Source organism: Marmota flaviventris, chromosome 6 (assembly GCF_047511675.1).
Source record: "Marmota flaviventris isolate mMarFla1 chromosome 6, mMarFla1.hap1, whole genome shotgun sequence".
Classification (NCBI taxonomy): Eukaryota; Metazoa; Chordata; class Mammalia; order Rodentia; family Sciuridae; genus Marmota; species Marmota flaviventris.
In genome coordinates, this window is record NC_092503.1 from 145,586,809 (window position 1) to 145,607,016 (window position 20,208).

The 20,208-nt window shown below is 36.6% G+C and overlaps 1 protein-coding gene across 6 annotated transcripts in view; it reads left to right on the top strand.

Moving 5' to 3' along the window:
• The window catches only part of Tmem170b (transmembrane protein 170B), a 70,110-nt gene that overhangs the window by 2,073 nt on the left and 47,829 nt on the right, over positions 1-20,208 (top strand). For all 6 annotated transcript variants that reach the window (XM_027948146.2, XM_027948143.2, XM_071613684.1 and 3 more), the window contains exon 2: positions 17,103-17,273. In XM_027948146.2, coding sequence (XP_027803947.2) covers positions 17,103-17,273 — 171 coding nt within the window. The remainder of the gene's footprint in view (positions 1-17,102; positions 17,274-20,208) is intronic.

The window sequence follows — 20,208 nt, forward strand, 5'->3', positions numbered from 1 at the left end:
TTGCTCATCGGTCATGAGCATGTCCTTTTATAAAGGACACACTGAACAATCAACACCAAGACTGAGATGTGGGTTAGAGGAACAAGGTAACCTTTAGTAGGAAATAACTAAGGTTTGAATATGCCACATTCTGTGTGGTCAGGGTGAAAGTGCAGAAAGAAACATGCTTTACTAGCAAGTGTAGAACCCCACATGATAGGAGCCACACATTGCTTACAGAAAGTGGCCAATGGATGTGCTTCCTCATGACCTTAGTGATAGCTTGTGTAATTTGACCATTAGTCAAGAGATTCTACCTACAGTGCCATTTCAACCCAGTCTGTTAAAAACAAGCAAGCAAACACCGCTCTTTCTAAAACAAGACAATTACAGTTTACTGAGTGCCTGCTATATACTAGGTACTTTTACACTTACATTACAATATATTAGATTATGTTTATGTATATTATTTCTAATCTTAAGAATAACTCTGTGAAGTATATTTGCAAGGAAACACGGGTAAATTAAGCTGCCCAGATCGTATAGCTAGTAAATGGTGAGCTAAACGTTAGACCCAAGACAGTGCCTCCGCAACTCCTCCTTTCCCCTCTACTATGCTACTTTATTTAGCTACTTCCTCGTTACTCCTTCAGGCAGAATTAATTTCTTGCTTCATCTTGCTACTTCTGCTCCTTGTATATATTTTTTATTATATATTTTAATTACACTATAATTTCTATTCTTTCTAGACTATGAGCTTTGGAGAGTAGGGCTGTTGTCTTACTTGTCTTTGAGTTCTTAAATTCTAGCTTATCGCAAATGCTAAATACCTGTTTATTGAGTGGAATTTTAAAAATATTACTGCCTGATTACATAATTTAAACATTCTTTGTGGCATTGTTTTTCAGCTGCATCTCCTGAGTATGCAGGAATGAATATGAGATGTTTATTACAGAGAATTGTCACATGTATCTCTAAAACACGCACATGCTTGTTGAATACAGTTATTGTGTTGTGCTAGGTACCATGATTTCATGTATTTTATTTAATCTTTTCAATAATCTTTAAAGGAATTATTATCAGACATTGAAGCAAAGAGTAACTTGCTTCTATTTTATAGCTATTAGTGAAAAAGGTTTTCACTTATTAAGTGAAAAAGTCATTACTTTTCTTTCAACTTACAGTGCATACTGTCATGTCAGAGAACATTTTTATCATCATAATAAATTTGGAAATGAAACAGATAATAGAAAGGAGCATAATATAGATCCAGACTAACTTGTGTTTAAGAAATGACTGAAGGAATTTCATAAATCTGGTAATAGGTATTCTGGTTAATTAAATGCCAATATAAAAGGGAAATGTGCATTCATGTCTTTTTAAAGAATATATACACATAACAGATGTGAGATTCATCTCTTTGTATCTTATAGGCAAAGCGGCAAATATATTAACCTTTTAATCTTAGAGACTGACCTTTAGAAAGTAGCTTTGCATATGGATTACTTTGATAAAAATGAATTTAAAAAATAATGAGAACTAGAAGCATCCTAAAACGTTAGAGCTAGAACTATTTCATTTTAGAAATACTACAGTATCAATCCTTCCATTTTTTAATGGCAAAGATAGGACTAGACCCAGGGTCTCCTGACTCTTAGTTCTGTGCCATACATCTTCACTCAAACAGGTATGAGAAATTGTGAATCTTGCAGTGCTTAAAATTAGCTTGGTAAGCTATTTGCCTCAGTGAGCTGGAGAATGTGTAAATGGAACTAGAATGTGTAAATGTATCCCCTTTATTCTGAGGGGATACATTCCAAGACCCCAATGGATACCTGAAACCACAGATAGTACCAAATTATACATGGGATACAGGAACAAGGTAACCTGTTTCCTACACATACATATTTATGATCAAGTTTAATTTATAAGTTAATCTCTTATAAATTAAGTTAGGCACAGTAAGAGATTAAAAATAATAACTAATAATAAAATAGGACAATTGTAATAATATACTGTAATAAAATTGCCAGTAACATCACTACTCTTGAGCTTTTGGACCATTATTAAGTAAAATAAGGGTTACTTGAGCTCAAGCACTACAGTACCGTGACAGTTGATCTAATAACCAAGATGTAGTGTGAATACACTGGACAGAGGCATGACTTTGTCCTGGGTGGGAAGGAGCAGGACAACACAAGGTATCATCATGCTACTCAGAACAGGGACCAATTTAAGCTTAGGAATTGTTAATTTCTGGCATTTCCATTTGATATTTTTGAATTGCGTTTGACCTCAGGTAACAAACTGCAGAAGATGAAACTTTGAATAAGGAGGGCCACCATAATTTTTCCACTAAATAGAGAATGCTGGAAGAAGTAAGATTTTGAAAAATAATGCTTCCTAAAATTTATTACATTTGTATGTGTGTGTTAGTTTATTTACAAATGACATTTGGAAAATGCCACTACCTTTGTAAAAGTTAGTGATCTAAATTATATATCTAGTTTTAGAAATTCTGCCAAGTTAGTCTTCTATTTCTTTTCTTAAACTATATTCAGACTGCAATGAAGGGTAAAAGGGGTGGTATATATGTCTACATTTATTTAGGTATGTAGATGTAAGATGTATACACAGATGCTCCTCAACTTCCCATTGTACATTGAAAATGCATTTAATACATCTATCAAACACCATAGTGTAGCCCAGCCTACCTTAAATGTGCTCAGAACACTTCCATTAGCCTACAGTTGTGCAAAACCATCTAACAGAAAATCTGTTTTATAAAAAAAGTGCTGACTATCTCATATAGTTTATTATTGACAGTGGAAAACTGTGTGTATGCGTATACTTTTGTATCATCATTAAGTTGAAAAATCATAAGTCATTAGTATTTGGGACTGTATATATATATATGCATGTGTGTGCTGGCTTATTTTATAGGATCTTCATAAATGTAATCATTCCCTTCTGGAGTTTACAATTGCTAAGGCATTTTAGTATTAATATTCAGTGTCAGTAGAAAGGGGGAGAAAGTTGGTACCTACCACACATATTTGGAATAGTTCACACATAGCGGTGTAGCCGGTGCGTTCCTATAGTAGTGCTGCCAAGCAGTCTTCTCTGTCACCCTGTGTTCCATCTATTTGGTTAGTTTCCTCCTCCCAAATCCTCTTTTAGAGGTCAGTTTATGTAGACAGAGTTATTTCAGTTGTCTACTGATGTTTTGTAAATGTAGCCTTAATTACATGTGTTGCTTCTCATTGTGCTAGATACCAGAATTTACTTTTTCTGAAATTTAATTTTTAATTTTTTGTGAAAAATTCCTTACTTTTTGTGGTAAAAAGCCACTTGATAAACGTTTATTGCACTTGATAATACTTTATTGCATTTAACTTTTTACAGTGCTCACCTGTATATTTGAAGGAAGATGCTGTAAGTTTAAAAAATACGAATTATCATCAGGTTTTTACTTTCTTGGTTGCCATCCATTATTTTTGAATCATGTATAAATTCATATCCTTTGGCAATATGAAGTTCAAGGTCCACATGACATTTCTTAACCTAATGCAGTTTCTAGATTAATCCTGCAAGTACTTAAGCTCTAATTTTGATTCTTTAGTAGTTAACTCTCAAAGATTTATTTATGTTTGTTTAGTGATTAAAAGGAAGGTCCAAGAAAGTAAGATAATCATAAAGAGGAGTCAGAGTTACTAGAGGTATTTTCCTATAGAAAGGAAACTTAAAATAGAAGAAGGTGGAGGAATTGGAACCAGGAGAGGAAATTGGAATTAAAAATGGCTGTGTATTAAGAAGAGAGCCCAGAGAGTGTGGCTTTGGATTTACATAGTATCGGATGAATAGTTCTAATCATGGCTATATTTATTCAACACTCATTATGTGTCAGGTACTACATAAAGCATTTCCCATGTATCTCACTTCAAATAATTACAGTGACCGTATAATTTATTATCTTATCTCATGTATATGATTATATAAGATGTGATAGGTTAATTATGTATTTTAATGACCTAGTATTTAGCAATAAAAATTAATCATAGACTGTACAATGGCTGTGGCAGCACATTTGGAAGAGTTCTCATTAGACTATCAAATTCCATCTAGTGACCTTGAGCTAAGTTGATTAAGCCTTGAAAGAAAAAGAGACTTTTTACAGACTTTATGCAAGAAGGAAGAATCATAGTTTTCATGGAATCCAGTTGCCTATATGGTAATCTAAATCTTAGAATGTAATCTGGGAGCATACGTATATGTACTGAACTAGGTCTTGAAAAAATGAGAAAGGTTTTGAGGAATGTAGATTGCTATATCAATTAATATGGCTTATCAACATATTCCATTATTGCCCTTCATCTCTTATTCTGTCCCATGTATTTGCACATTAATTTTCTATTTTTTGGGGGACTGAGGCTATCTATATCTAGCTCAGTGGTGGAGCTTCTGCCTCACACACATGAGGCATTGGGTTCGATCCTCAGCACCACATAAAAATAAATAAAGATTGTATCCATCTACAACTTAAAAATATTTTTAAATTTTTAAAAATTTTTTCATAATTCACCATGGTTGTAAATAATTAGCATATAAAGCAATTCATACGCAGGATTTCAGTACTAAGGAAGAAGAGTACTATAAGTACTATAAGTGATACGTATATATATATTTTTTTTTAGAAATTCTACTTTTTGTAGTTAACATTTCTCTAACTCTTTTCAGTGTGCTGGACATTGTTCCAAGAAACCTTATGTGTATTTTATTTGATCCTCAATAATAATCCCATGAGGTAGGCACCATTATTACTTCCAGTTCTCCCAGTATCTGATGTTCAGAAATGCTCTTCTGGCTGGGCTCTTACAGGGTCCAGTCCTGCAGTGTGCTCTGCAGACTGGCGTGGGCTGGACGGCCAGCTTCTAGCCATGTTTGTGTGGCACTTGGCTGGAGATGGAGGGCCACTCCACAGGTCTGCTCACAACACGGATTTTCCTGGAGCAAAAGACTGGAGGGAAAGCAATATAGAAGCCGAAGCCACAGTCTTCTGTAACCTGATCTTGAAAGTGTTCTCCCCGTCTCACAGTGGATCCGGTTGGTTCCGAAGACCAGCTCCAGAACCACAGGGGGCTGTGGTGGGGATCCCTGGGGGCTGCTGGAAGCTGGTCTTAACAGTCTTACAGGGCAGGTGTGGGAAAAAGAAACGAGGCCTGTAGGGGAAGACCAGAGACAACAGAGAAGAGGGTGAGGGGATGAAGGATCCACAAGAAAAACAGGAACAGAAGGTGACAGAGAAAAAGCTGTTTGATTGTTAGAACTATTATATAAAATAGCAGTTTCTAGCACTTTGAAGGGTTAATCTTTGTTATATCTTTTTTGATACCAGGGATTGAACCTAGGGGACTTAACCATTGAGCCACATCCCCAGTCTGTTTTTTTATTTTTTATTTTGAGACAGGGTCTCACTAAATTGCTGAGGCTGTCTGAACTTGCAGTCCTCCTGCCTCGGCCTCCTGAGCTGCTGGGATTACAGGTGTGCACCACTGAACCTAGCAGTCCTTGTTATTTCTTCATTATGAGTCCTGTGCCAGTCTTTGTGGTAAACGCTGATGAACAAAGACGAAAATACCAATCATTGCCCATAGTTGCTCGTGGTCTAGAAGAAGCTCTCCTAACTTTCATGGCTTGTTGAATTCAGGAAGACCCAGGCAGTGGGATTTTGATGATAACAAAAGAAGAGACAGAGAGTGGAAAAGGTACCTTTGTGTGGGGTGATAGAGATTGGAGAGACGAACTGTTTGTGGAATGGATCACTAGTGAGTATGTGCTGCCAGGATTTCATTAGGTCTAAAGTTATCGTATGCTGCTCTTGGATGCCTGTGTCTTGCAAAGAAGTTCATAGTAATGTGAAATTGGATTTTCATTACACAATAACGTTCTCTTCTCTATCCCCTGTGGTGAATTACTTTTAATCTGTCTTGGCTTCTACGCCTTGCCACACATCAGAATAGCCTGGACTGGTTATACAGCTCCAGGTCCCCTGTCCTGTTTATGGAATTAAAATAAAATCTGAGAACAGGGCCTAGGAAGCTGCATTTTAGACCAGTTCTTAGATGATTTTTATATAGAGTGCACAGGGATTTGGAATATCTGATTTAAAAAAAAATTAGAAATTTTTGGTGATCAATTTGTAGCTATGTTTTATATATAATAAACATAATGTGGAATATTTAGTATGGCTAAAGACATTAAAATTTCAATGTTAAGTGCCCCATTTATTTCCAAAAGGGTATGACAATGTAGTTTTTTAAAAAATGACTATCTTTTAACATTAAAGGATCATGTCACACTTTATCTTTTAAAAACATTTTCTTCATTTATGAACTATTAGCCATAGAAAATTATCCCATTATATGATAGTATTTTAAAATTCTAACTGATTTAGTTTTATTAAATTTGAAGTATATGGAAGAATTGAATGTTAAAAATATTTGTGTAAATACTTACATAAGGTAGTAGTTTTTGGAATTTCCCCCTCTTTGGTAACAGAGGGTCTAATAGATTTTTGTCTGCCAATAGTCTAGAGAAGTAAAGGAATATGAGTCCAGAAACAGTTTGTCCTTGACTGCTGCTAGCTTGTTTTTTTACTTTAGACAAACCACCTATTTCCCAGGCCCAACTTCTTCATCTGCAATACCATCTGATGCCCCTAATTTCCACATTGATACTAGGGGAAACTAGAAGTTCCTTTTCTTAAGGAATTAAAAAAAAAAGGTTAGAAATCTCAGTAATAAGTTCAGGAAATAATTTATTCATTTGCATATAAGTTTATTTCTTTAATTTTTGATACTTCTTTTTTTAACGTTCTATATCTGGCTTATTTTATTTAATATCCTCCAATTTCATCCATTTTCTGCAAACCACAAGATTTCATTCTTTTTTTTTTTATTACACATGACAGTACAATGATCTTGACAATTCATACATTTGAATCAAATGGGATATAATTTCTCATTTTTCTGATTGTACAGGTTGCAGAATCACATTGGTCATGCAGTCACCTATATACATACAGCAATAGTAATGTCTATTTTATTCTGCTGCCCTTCCTATCCCCCTTTCCTCTCCCCTCCCCTCCCATCACATCTCTCTACCTGATCTAATGTAACATACTTCTTTTTTTTTCCTCCTCACAACATCAAACATGTATTCTGTATAACGATGAGTGTCTCCTTCCATCTTCCGTGCAATTCTCCTTCTCTCTCCTTTTTCCTCCTACCTCTCTTCCCTATTCAGTGATAATCTTCTTCTCATGCTCTTCCTCCCTATCCCATTTTGAGTCACCCCCTTTATATCAGAGAAGACATTCGGCATTTGTTTTTTAGGGATTGGCTAACTTCACTTAGCATAGTCTGCTCTAGTGCCATCCATTTCCCTGCAAATGCCATGATCTTGTTATTTTTTAGTGCTGAGTAATATTCCATTGTGTATAAATGCCACATTTTTTTTATCCATTCATCAATCGAAGGGCATCTAGGTTGGTTCCGCAGTAAAGCTATTGTGAATTGTGCTGCTATAAACATTGATGTGGCTGTGTCCCTGTAGTATGCTCTTTTTAGGTCTTTTGGGCAGAGAAGGGGAATAGCTGGGTCAAATGGTGGTTCCAAGGAATCTCCATTACTGCTTTCCAAATTGGCTGCACCAATTTGCAGTCCCACCAGCAATGTATGAGTGTACCTTTTTCCCCACATCCTAGCCAGCACTTATTGTTGTTTGACTTCATAATGACTGCCATTCTTATTGGAGTGAGCTGGTATCTTAGAGTAGTTTTAATTTGCATTTCTCTGATTTCTAGAGATGGTGAGCATTTTTTCATGTATTTGTTGATTGATTGTATATCCTCTTCTGACTTAAACAAACCAATTTTTGATACTTCTTTTTTAAGAGGGCCTTTTTCAGACCTTTAATATGCTTATTTGTAGGGTAAGCCGTAGAACCAATAAAAATTTTAGTTTTCTGAACACCATTTAGTGGCTCTTAGAATTTAATTAGGCCTTAAATTTGGTTTGAAACCTCTGGATTTAATATCTAATGATCCCTTCCAGTTCTGAAAGTTAGTTTTTGTTTTTTTTAAATGCCAGTGCAGCATAATTGCTTCCTCAGGATTAGTTTCAAAATAACATTTAAGGTGTTCCTATTAGGACCTTGCTTTGCATTGCTCACTAGGTTTTCCTGATTGTGCTTTTATTTTCTAATCTACCATTCATTTATTTGGTCCCATATTTAGATTTAATTTGGGGCGTTATATTGAGAGATTCATTAAAAGTTATACTCATTGTCATTAAAAGTTCATTGTTTTAGCATTCAGAATATATCCCTTGAAATATTATATCATGAAATTGTGAACCATTTTATTCATTGTTCATATTTTTTTAGGTCAGTATCTGATTCCAAAAAATGTGGTTTTTTTTCAACCCCATGTATAATTTAAGTAGCTTGAGGATCTATAAGTAATGATAAAAATGAAAGTACTGTGTAATTACTCTGTTATAACTTCAGAGTAGATTTATATTTTCACATTTAATTCTTATCCTTTTTAAAAACTGAGTAAACTAATCAGTTATGAGGAAGAACAAATTTTAGGAATATTGTGCTATGGCTTACATGTAAAATAATTTTAAGCTATTTAAAAAACCTTTAACATGATTTCTTTAAAGAAAATGATATTGTGATTGTTTTAAATTAGGAAACTGCTTTTGTAAGAACTCTCTTTTACTATTCAATGGTGGCTTTGTAATTTACAATTTGAAATTATACAATTAGTAAGCAAAGGGGTAATTGAGCCTAAGTGAGTAATGAACAGTATTTGTCAAGAGTTTTAAGAGGCAACCTGTTAAAGCAGCTCTTGAAGGTATCTCAGTTGATTTTAAAAACTAGTGTTTTTGCCCTCAAGCTGCAGAATTATATAGCTATTAGGGCCTACAGTAGCTTTAACTTATATGTTGAATGTAGTTTCAAGTGGACAAATGTAAGAATTTAATTTTTGTGATAAAAAATAAGAAAGATACCTTTTATTTTCCCTTAATTTAACCTCTTTTGAGGTTCACTTCTTTACTAGAGTTAGGTTCCCACTGCTGTCCAGAGACTTTCTTTAGTATGATTTATAATGCAGGTCTGCTGGCAGTTGATTCTCCCAGCTTTTCCTCTTTGAAGAAGTCTTCATTTCACCTTCAGTTTTCTAAGATACTTTTGTTGGATGTAAATTTCTGGCTTTACTGCTTTTTTTTTATTTTCAGTATTTTTAAAGATGTCCCTATTTTCTTCTATTTTAGTTAGATTTTTCGCTGCTGTGACTGAAAGACCTGACAAGAACACTTTTAAGGAGGAAAAGTTAATTTGGGGCTTACTGTTTCAGAGATCTCTGTTCATAGACAGCTAACTCCAATCCTTGGGGTTCAAGGTGAGGCAAAACATCATGGTGGGAGAATGCCGGTCAGGAAGCAGCGAGACTCCACTCAGCAGATACAAAATGTAAACCCCAAAGGCACACCCTTCAGTTATCACTCAGTTAATTCCCACCGGGATTAATCACTGATTGGGTTAAGACTCCATAACCTAGTCATTTCACCTCTGAATGTTCTTGCATTATCTCACACATGAACTTTTGGGGGACACCTAATATCTAAGCCATGACATCTTCCAAATTGATACTTTGTACTGAGAAATGTGCTTCCTTAACTTTATTCTGATGTATGCAGTATGTCTTTTCCTCTGAGTGCCCTCTGTATTTCCCCTTTATCTTTGGTTTTTCAGTCATTTCACTTTAATGTGTCAAGGTATGTGTTTTATGTATGTGGTTTACTTTTGTTCTGTTAGTGTTTTTCAGGTTTAGTATAGAGCACTTGTTTAGGATGTTTGGGGGAGAAGGGGCCTAATTATCTTGCTTTGGATTCTCCGAGACTCTTAGATATGTGGTTTGGTGTGTCTCATTATTTTTGGAAAATTTTTAGACACTGTCTCTGCAAGTATCTTCTTCTCATTCTTTCTTTTTTTCTCTTCCGGGATTCCAGTTACATAAATGATAAACCATTTCAGATTCTTCCCTAATTCTTGGATATTCTTTCCTCCTCTTTTTCCCCCTCCCTTTTTTCTCTTCTATTTTAACTTTAGTAATTTATTTTGGTTTATCTTTAAGTTAGTGATTTTTTGCTTACCTGTATCTCAGGTTTTTGGATGAACCTGTTAAAAGAATTCTTCATTTCTGACCTTTTTTTTTTAAAAAACTTTTTCTAGCATTTTCTTTTCACTTTCCTGGTTTCCATCTGCTGAAATTCTCCATTTGTTCCTGTGTTCCCCCATTCTCCTAGAGCCTTTAACATAGCAATGGTAGCTAGCTATTTTAAAGTCCCTATTTAGTGGTTCTACTAGTTGGGCTGTCTCAGTCAAGTTCTGTTGATTGCTTTATCTTCCAATAGTGGGCTCTTTTTCCTTTTTTTTTTAATGCCTCCCATAATTCTTTGTTGTTGAACATAGCACATAGTATATAGAACTTTGGAGACTGAGGTACATATTATTCCTGGAAATGGGTGACTTCTGTTAGACCAGTAGTATGAAGAGTTGATTTAACCTACTCAGGAGTTGAGCTGAGTCTGAGTTTCACTGTTGCTATGGTTACCTTCAGTACACTGTGTGCTTCAGGTTCTCTAGAGGTTACTGGTGGTGCCTTATGCTCAGGAGCCTTATGCTCAGGATGGGAGCCGGGTGCCACGGGGTTGTGAGTTTCAGTGCTAGTGCTCTGTTGTCAGCTTCTCGCCAGCTGTATACTCCTCTCCACAGAAGGGCCTCCCATACACTGTCCTTCCCAGTGGTGGACTGCTGTTGCTTGTTACTTGTATCAGACTGTTGGGGGGCTGTCCTCGTCTTGTTTCAATCTTAGACATGCTCTATGTACTGGAGTCTCCAGGTAGGGCCTTGCCAGCTTTCCTGCCTTCCTAGGTGACCACACTTCCCCTAGTGTTTGTGAGGGGGCTTGGGCAGGAGTTTCCCCTTCTTCCCTTAGCAGTCACCTGCCTGTCCTGGGTGGTTTTCTACTTCACCCCTAAGGACAGAAAGTTTTTCTTCTACCCTTCCCTAAACCATAGCTACAGTGGGTTTTTGCTATGCCCTGGGTAACAGGATTTACTGTCCTCTGTTTCCAGAGATATGTCTCCTGGGTCTCCTGCCTACCACTCAGTCTTTCCAGGGAGTGTCCATGAGTGGCCAGTGGGAAATAAGTGTGGATGTCCTTGTATCAGTTACTCAAGGTGGACTAAGGTGGACTCGTTAGCCAATTTGGTCTTAAATGACAGTTGTGGTTGATTTCTTCTTACGCCCTTGTATGGTGACCACCTCCAACTCCTGTGCTGCGCCTAGGTAGCACGTTGTGTATGTCCCCTTTCTCCTTTGTGGGGACATGTCCCTCTTTTGAATCTGTGTTGCTTTGTTGTCTTGCATCCTCATGATGGGATGAGGAAGAGTTATGATTCTGTGAGTTATGTCTTTCTCACTAGGTGGGAGTGATGTTCTTTGCAGCTTTCTGTATCCTCAATTCTGATTAAAATTTAAATATAATAACTTTTAATAATCATTGATTTTTAAATTTGACAATAAATAATACATTTAGGGAAAATTTGCAGACACTACAAACTTGAGATTTATTCATTTGGGCACTGGCATGAATATGTGGATAATATCCACAGATTTCTACTGACATTTTCCTGCTTTTAGTTTCTTTATTCCCTCCTCCCAAACATTTGGATTGTATTGTAGATGGACCAAACATACTTTTCTATGCTTGTAAATCTTGGCATTATCATCTATCCAGCTGCTCTCACCAGAAATCTGGAAGGCCAGATGTGACCTCTCCCTTGCCCGTCATCCAGCATATGCCAGCAGTCCTCCTGATTATTTCTCAAATTGTTTTCAATCCAAAGGTTGATGCCTAAAGTCTAGTCCTTAATTTCTGTTTGGACTCTTGACATAATCTTACTATCTCTCATCTCTTCCAGTCTCACTTTCCCATATCTACCTGAGTAATATTTTAAATGGCAAATTTGATTGTAAAATATTTTTATTTATAGATCATCTCTTTTGGTTTCCCATAACCTCCAGTGTAAAGTCTATATTCTTTGGGTGCTCCCCACCCCACAGTTGCTCTGGCTCCTGCACACCTCTATTCTTTCTAATCCTGTTCTCTGCAGTTTTGGCTTTGTCCGCACTAGAGTTTTTGCAGGCACACACAGCTGCATGATTCAGATGACATGTCTTAAGACCAGTGATTTCTCATAACTGGCTTTGCATGAGAATCTCTGAGAAACTTAAAAAAAATGCCAGTGCCTAATCTGCATCCAAGACCAATTAAACCAGAGTTTCTGGGAGTAGTATCGAGGCATCACCTTTTTTTTGGAAGAGGGGGTGTTGGTTAATTTCTGTTTATTTTTAAAAAATTTACTGTGACAGTGACTCCTCTTGAGATCTTTCTTGGACCTTCCCACTCACTGAGGACTCTGTATCCCATAATATCAGTGATATGCTGTGCTCTAAAAAACTGGATGCATTAGAATATAAGCCATCAGAGTATTGTTGATTAAATAATAAATGCTAACTCTTGATAAAATATAGAAGTACTGTGACTAATTTTCAATGGGGATGGGAAGGAAAGCCTAGCCTCTAAGGATATTTATTAAGTCATCCAGACCAAGAGTCAGTAAACATTTTCTATAAACGAGTAAAATATTCTATTTTTAGTACTAGTGTTTTATTTTTAGTAAATAGCAAAAGAAAAATATTTTGGGGGTTGGGGATTTAACTCAGTAGTCAATGGTAGAGCACTTGCCTGGCATATACAAGACCCTGGGTCAATCCCTAGCACTGCAAAAAACAAAAATAAAAGAAGGTTTTAACCCACTTGAATCAAAGGGTGAAATATGATATATCAAGAACTATGTAATGTTTTGAATAACCAACAATAAAAAATTAAAAAAAAAAGAAGGTTTTAGTAAATACAGCAAAAATTCTTGGCTTCCTAGGCCAGGCCATATGGTCTCTGTCCCAACTACTTGATTCTACCATCCTGGAATGAATGTAGTCATTGAACACAGCAGGTTTTGTTCCCAATAGAACTTTATGGATTTTTGTGTAATTATTGGAGTTTTGTATAATTTTCACCTGTCACAAAATAGTATTAATTTTTTAAACTTTGCTAAATGTAAAAATCATTCTTAGGTCATAGACAATACAGAAAAAGGTGACCCGTCAGATATGGCTCACGGATCATACTTACTTTGCCAATCCGTGATCTAGAGGACCTTTCCAAATTATAAGTGCATCATGTACCAGAGATTCTAATAAAATCTAGAATGGAAAAATCTTGATCACCTAATTCAAACACAGAGTATTTAAAAATATAATATGATTTCTATAAGAAGGTAGGAAATTATGAACAAACCCCAAATGTAGTCTTTTACAGGTGTGGTGTTTTCATCTTGATGCATAGAATATGTTGAGTACATATTAAGTTTTTGCTATCAGCCTACTAATGACCATATTAGAAACACTGGGTACTCTGTGAGGATTAAAGAAAGTATTTAACTGTCTGAGATAGGTTTTGTTTTTATGACTTTAGAACATTTTAATAAGTATCTCTTACGGAACCTGGGGTAGTGATTTTCCATAGTACTGTATATTATGACTATTTAAGAGATTTGATAAAAATATAAATGTTTAGGTTTCATCTCCAAAGATTGTTTAGTTGCATTTTAGATAATTCTCAGGAGCAACCATTGGTCTAGTTAAGCATCTTCTCCTTTGATGGAGTCAAAGATAGAGTGAAAACTAATTTTAAAAAATAATATATTAACTGGGCACAGTGGTGCATGCCTGCAGGACCATTGCAAGTTTGAAGCCATACTCAGCAACTTAGCAAGACCCTCTTTCAAATTGAAAACTAATAAAGAGCGAGTGATATAGCTCAGTGGTGAAGCACCCTTTGGTTCAATCCCTAGTATTGCAGAATTGATCATGATAATGAAAAAAACAATATATTTGCAGTAAACATTCTTAAAGGTATTTCAAATTGGCTAAATAGGATTGTATAAAATAATATCATCCATCTGCCATCTCATCTATGAAAGTTGTTGTTAAACCTATTTGTTTATAACAAGTAGGACTGTCCAATATCTACTATTTTTGATTTGTTTTCATACAATATTTTTAGACATTTAGAGAAATTCATTTCTCATAACTGCATTTTTGAGAGATTTTTAAAAAGCACAGAAGATAATTGGTAAGTGACTTTGTAATTGGGGCTGATGACAGTTGCAGATTGGGAGCAGAGCTATTCCTAAGGTTGTTTGGAGGCTACTACCATAATGATCCCAGGTTCCATTTTATGTCACCTCTTGCCATATATACCCAAGCCATGAGTCCTATTGAAACAAATGTAAAGTTAAGTGCAAGACCATGAGAGGAGGTCCTCAAGTTATTCAGGGCTCATATTTGGCTGAATTTACATGGTGCAATCCATTTGGAGATAATGCTTTCAATTACCTTTTACTGCATATGTCAGAATCTTTTCCTGTTAACTGATATAATGTTTTAACGTTTAGCTTTAGAAAGTTTTAGTACAGATATACAGGGGCAAATTCTTCAATTGATTAAATTCTAGAGACAAATTGTTCAGTGAAGCCAACAGATTCAGAGAGGCTGTGGTATCCCCTCCTGTCCTGTTGTTTCTTCTCCCACTGAGGTTCATGGGTACCCCTCTTGCTCTACCCTCGGGGTCCTGCAGCTGTCTTCACTTTAACTAGTCACAGGTTTCATGTGATTGCCACTTACAAGTAGGTCCTTGGACTTGCTTTCCACTCTGGGAAGATCTCTAGAGGCCCTGTTCACAACAGAGTTACATTGATCTATCAGGTAATTCCCAATAATAGTAGTAACAGGAAAACTAGTGAAACTAAATATTCTCAGCAGAGTTCAGTTTTTTCCGTGATAACTACAGTGTGTCAGTATACCTCCTGGGTGTCCTGTAATTCAGTGTAATCCTGAGGCTTTCTTTGTGAAGTAAGGGTCACCCTCACAGGTTGATGTGGGTCTTAGTCCCACAAGACTTCCAGTTCCAAGTCTGAACTTCCAGTCCTTCTACCCTGCTTTACATAGGATTCCCATGCCCTTCTCATGGAGCTTGATCACTTGCTATAGTGGCTCACAGAACTTAAGGGAACACTTTTTAAAACTCACTTATTATGAAGGACACAACTTGGGGAACAGCCAGATGAAAGAGGTGCATGGGGCAGGGAGTGGAGAAGTGCGAGTCATGGGGCTGCTGTGCTTTCTGGGCATGCCACCCTCACAGCGCCTTCATGTGTTCAGCAACCCCAAAACTTAACAAATTTAGGAATTTTGTAGAGCTTAGCCTCCAGACCTCCTCCCTCCTTCCTGGAGGTGGACACTGCTAAAAGGTCCAGTTTTTATAATTTCATGGTCCTCCTGGTGACCAGTACCTCAGGAGGCTGTGTGGGTGCCTCAGTCACCTCACTGGCGTAAACTCAAATAGAATATGAAAGAACTACTTATAAATAGCAAAAGGCACCTTTGTCAGGAAATTCCAAGGGTTTTAGGAGCTCTGTGCCAGCAAACATGTCAGAGACCAAGTATATTTTTTATTTCACCAAATAAAAGCTACCATTTTTTAATATATAGTTGTTAGGTGAATATTTTGTATTTTTACATTGTTTTGCAACCAATCTCCAGACTTTTTTTTAATCTTTCAAAACTGAAACTCCGCACCTCTTAGATCCAGGAACTCACCCTTCCTCCTGCTCTCAGCTCCTGGCATCAACCACTGCATTTTCTGTTTGTGTGAATTTGACTACTCTAGATAGTCATGCAAGTGGAATGGTGCAGTATTAGGCCTTTTGTGACTGGAGCATTTCTCTAAGTATTATGTCCTCAAGGTTCTTCCAAGTTGAACCATGTGACCTTTAAAAACTGAATAATTTTTCATTATATGTATATGCCACATTTTGTTTATCCTTTTATCCATTGATGGACTCTTGGATTGCTTCTAGCACTTGGCTATTGTGAATAATGCCACTTTGAGCAAGGTTGTGCCAGTATCTCCTGGAGATTCTACTTTTAGTCCTTTTGGCTATATACCCAGAAGAGGGATTGCTGGATCATATGGTAATTCTATTTTTACTTTTTTGAGGAACTGCCATGCTGTTTTTCATAGCAGTTGCACCCATTTTAAATTCCCACCAACATTGTATATTGGTACTTGAATGATAATTGGTTTGGATAAAATGGATTTAACTAATTTATTTTTGTGCTCTTTATTTATTGACTTTTACGCTTACTAGTAAATGTTTAGCACAAAGAGTAGATGAGATCCTTTGCATTATACAATGTGTATATACCAAGGATGATCTTCCTGGTGACAGCGAAACATTTTGAAATCAGTTCTTTTCAGTTATTAGTATTAGAAAATTTACCTTAATCAGTTTAAATAAAACAAAGGATTTTTTAAACAAAGAAACTGGGGTGTTATGCTTTAAAATAGTAATGTGACAGGACTTAAAAATTACTGGAATAAGGGACTTGGTTGTCTCTTGTCTTTGGAGGATCTGTTTTTCTTTCTTCCTTTATCATGGCTTCAGTGCATGATAAGGAAATTGATTTGGCTTCAGCTATTCAAGGACCAAGGAGACTCTCAGTTTGTCCCAATCTTGAATTTCCAAGGGAGGAGGATCATTGGCCCAGCTTGGATCCATTGCTGGCCAAAATTGTACCTCACAAGTATAACCAGGGAGATGAAACTACAAGAACAGAGCATCAATATTTATGGGAAACTTGTGGATTGATTGGAATGCAACAGGGTACCAGGGGAAAGAGAATGAAAATCGTGCTTGTAATCATCAGGATTTAGTTAGTACCACTATATGTCAGGTGCTGTGCTAGGAATTTTTCACATCCATCATCTCATTCAACCTTTCCCCAAACCATGGGTGCTCACTGTTAAGTGAATTTTCTAAGATGTGTTAACAGAATGGTTAATCCTTTGCTTTTCCTTTCAGAGATGTGGTACTGGATCTTCCTGTGGGCTCTCTTCTCCTCTCTGTTTGTCCATGGTGCTGCAGGAGTGTTGATGTTTGTGATGCTGCAGAGGCACAGGCAGGGAAGAGTCATCTCCGTCATTGCTGTCAGCATTGGGTTTTTGGCTTCTGTAACTGGAGCAATGATTACCAGTAAGTAGGTTTTGTTTTGTTTTAGGGCATATTTTTTTTGATAATAAACTTATCATTTGGGTAAGTATCTCATTGTAAGTGTTACTAGATAGTTGTACTTTACTATTTGAAGAGTCATTATACACGGTTTTGTGGGAATTAGAAATACTCAGAAAAATTGGCACTGGGCAAAGCAGTTCAATGGTAATATTTATCTTATAGTTATTGTAGCTTCTCATTATCTAGAAAAAGAAAGGTAGGCACAAAAATATGAAAATGATAATTGTCATAAAAAATAGTGAAAGTATGGCCACTGGGTATTTGGTGGTATCTGCCTGTGGCTGCAAAATATAACTACCTTTCTTTTTAGAAGTACCTAAAGTTTTGTGACAGATCTTCTCTAGCCAGCTAGAAATTAACCACTTCAGAGTGCCCTCTAGCGACCACTACAAGTGTTCTGCGAGGCCACCTTGTGCATTCCAATTTTGTCCTCCTGGGCTTCTCTTGACACTGAACTTGGACCCCAGCTCTAACTTTGGCTTCAGAATTAGTTCTGGTTTCTGCAGCTGCTAGTTGACAGAACCTGGATGTATCCAGACTCTGAAGTGCCATGTTGTTTCCTTGGTATGTCTGTGTTGGCGACTGGCTGCTTCTCTGTGTTGCTGATTCTGTCCCTGCTAATAGATAACGGAGGCTTATAGCACGTTCCCTTCTGGCCTGCTTCCAGATGTCTGGGGCAGTTCATAGCTACTGCTGGATCTGTATTTATGAGAGGCTTCTTCCTTTCAGTTGATTTTTGCCCCAGAAGTAAGAGAAAGGCCTTATCTTTATAGTTAAGGGCCTCCCTCCTTTACTTCTTTTGAAGTGGTTGCCCTCCTGGCCTTGAGAGGAAAGCTCTGCTCCCGTGTGTGTGAGTATCCTCTGGCACTGATAAGCAATCACAAAATACTCCTGGGAATTAGCAGGAAGTCTCTTTTTTTATCCTTTCTTCATACTAAATGAAGAATTTTAATAAATTTGATTTTTCTGTCTGTGTTAAGTTTTTGTTTTTGCTTTTGTTGTTTCTCATTAGCTATAATTTTGTCACATGATGCCTCACCTATTTTGCCATACATAGGATTTCAAACAGGAACTTTGAGCCAAAGCACAGGGCATGCATAATGGGGTGGTAGGAGATTCAGATGGAAAGAGAGAATAGAGCCAGGACCTAGAGGGCCTTAGAAGGCCAGCTGGAAAGTTTGAAGCTTTATCCTGCTGTCCATTGGAGACAAGTAGATATTTTTGAATGGGGCTGATAAGGGACATAGTAATTCAAAATTCAAAATTTGTTTGATAGCTAAATATAGAGTATATGTAAAGAACCAAGAAGAAACTCTGGAAGGACAGAGGCTTTGTCCATCTTCATCACTGCTATACCCCCAATTTTAAAAGCATGATAGATGTCCAAAGAGTACTGGTTATATGGGTGGATAGAATGAGGGGGAAAAAGAAGGAAGAAGCAGGGAAGAAGAAGGTGGAAAATTAAAGGAGGGAGAATCAAGAGGAATTACTAGTGAGCCTGTGCTCAAGATCTGAGATAGAGTAACAGCTTGGGTTGGAAAAGAAGGAGTTGATGTAAGAATTGTGACAAAGGACAAAAAATCCAAATCTGTTATTAGTCCCTGTGGAGGTATTTAGAAACACATGATGGGGGCCACCCATGCCTTTGGTGAGGGCTTGTATTGTAACTGGAACCATGAGTGGAGGAGGAGGAGGAGGAACAGCTTCTCAGGAGTTGTAAGCAGTATGCACATATGTGTGCTACTGTCAAACTTCAGAGAGTGTGAAGAATATAATTCCACTCCCATTTGTCTCTAATGATGTGTATGCACATATAACCCACTTTCAATTTAGTCAAGAATAAAATGAGCCAGTGATTTTAGAAACTGCAATGTTATATTTTAAAATCATTAAAAGTATGAAAGTCTGATAGAACTTGAAGTAAAAATTTGCGCCCACATTATCAATAAAACATTCAGATTTCTTCTGGCTAATGTTTGGACTTGCAAATACTTGAATTGAGAAAACTAGTCAATATGAATATTTAGTTGTATTTTTTCCCTAAATGCATGTCATGAGTGCCAGCTTACTCAAGTCTGTATATTCAGTTCAGCAAGCAAGTGCTGAAGATCTATATTCGATAAGATACTGAGTTTTAATCCATATCTGTTAACACTTGTTACTTCTTAGATTTTATTTCCAAAAGAGTAGCTTTTTCATTTTAGTTAGTATTGATAGTTAATGTGGAATTGACAAAAAAAAATGGCTTTCTTTCAAAATAGAGCCTAATTTTAGCTGTTTATTTTAGCTATTCTAAAGGTGTAAAGAGACATCTCAGTGATGGTTGAATTTGCATTTCTCAGATTACTGATGCGGTTCAGCATCTCTTATGCTTATTTATATATTTAGATTTCCTTTTATGCACAGTGCTTTTTAAAATTCTGTGATTTTCTTTGGATGCTCTTATTTCCCTATTAAGTTGGATCAGGGATATTGGTTTCCTGTTGATTTTGGACTTTACAGATAACTTTCTCATTCTTTTATCTGTTACCTTTACCCACAATGTCATTTATTGAGTAGAAGGGCCTGTAATCAGCTTAAAGAGGTTATTCTCTTTTATAATTTAGGGTCTTATTTCAGAAGTTCTTGCCCATAACAAGATCAAAAGATATCCTGATGTATTTATTTCTGTTAATTTTGTAGTTTCACCTTTTATATTAAGGTTTCTAATTCATCTAGAGCAGGAGTCAGCAGACACTTTCTTAAAGGGCCAGGCAGTAAATATTTTAGACTTTGTCAGTCAGTGGTGCCTATAGCACTGTTTACCCTGCCATTTAAAGCAAAAGGAAGCATAGGCATATGGAAACGGATGGATGTGGCATCTGGCATTGCGGTCATAATCATGTCCCCCTCCCCT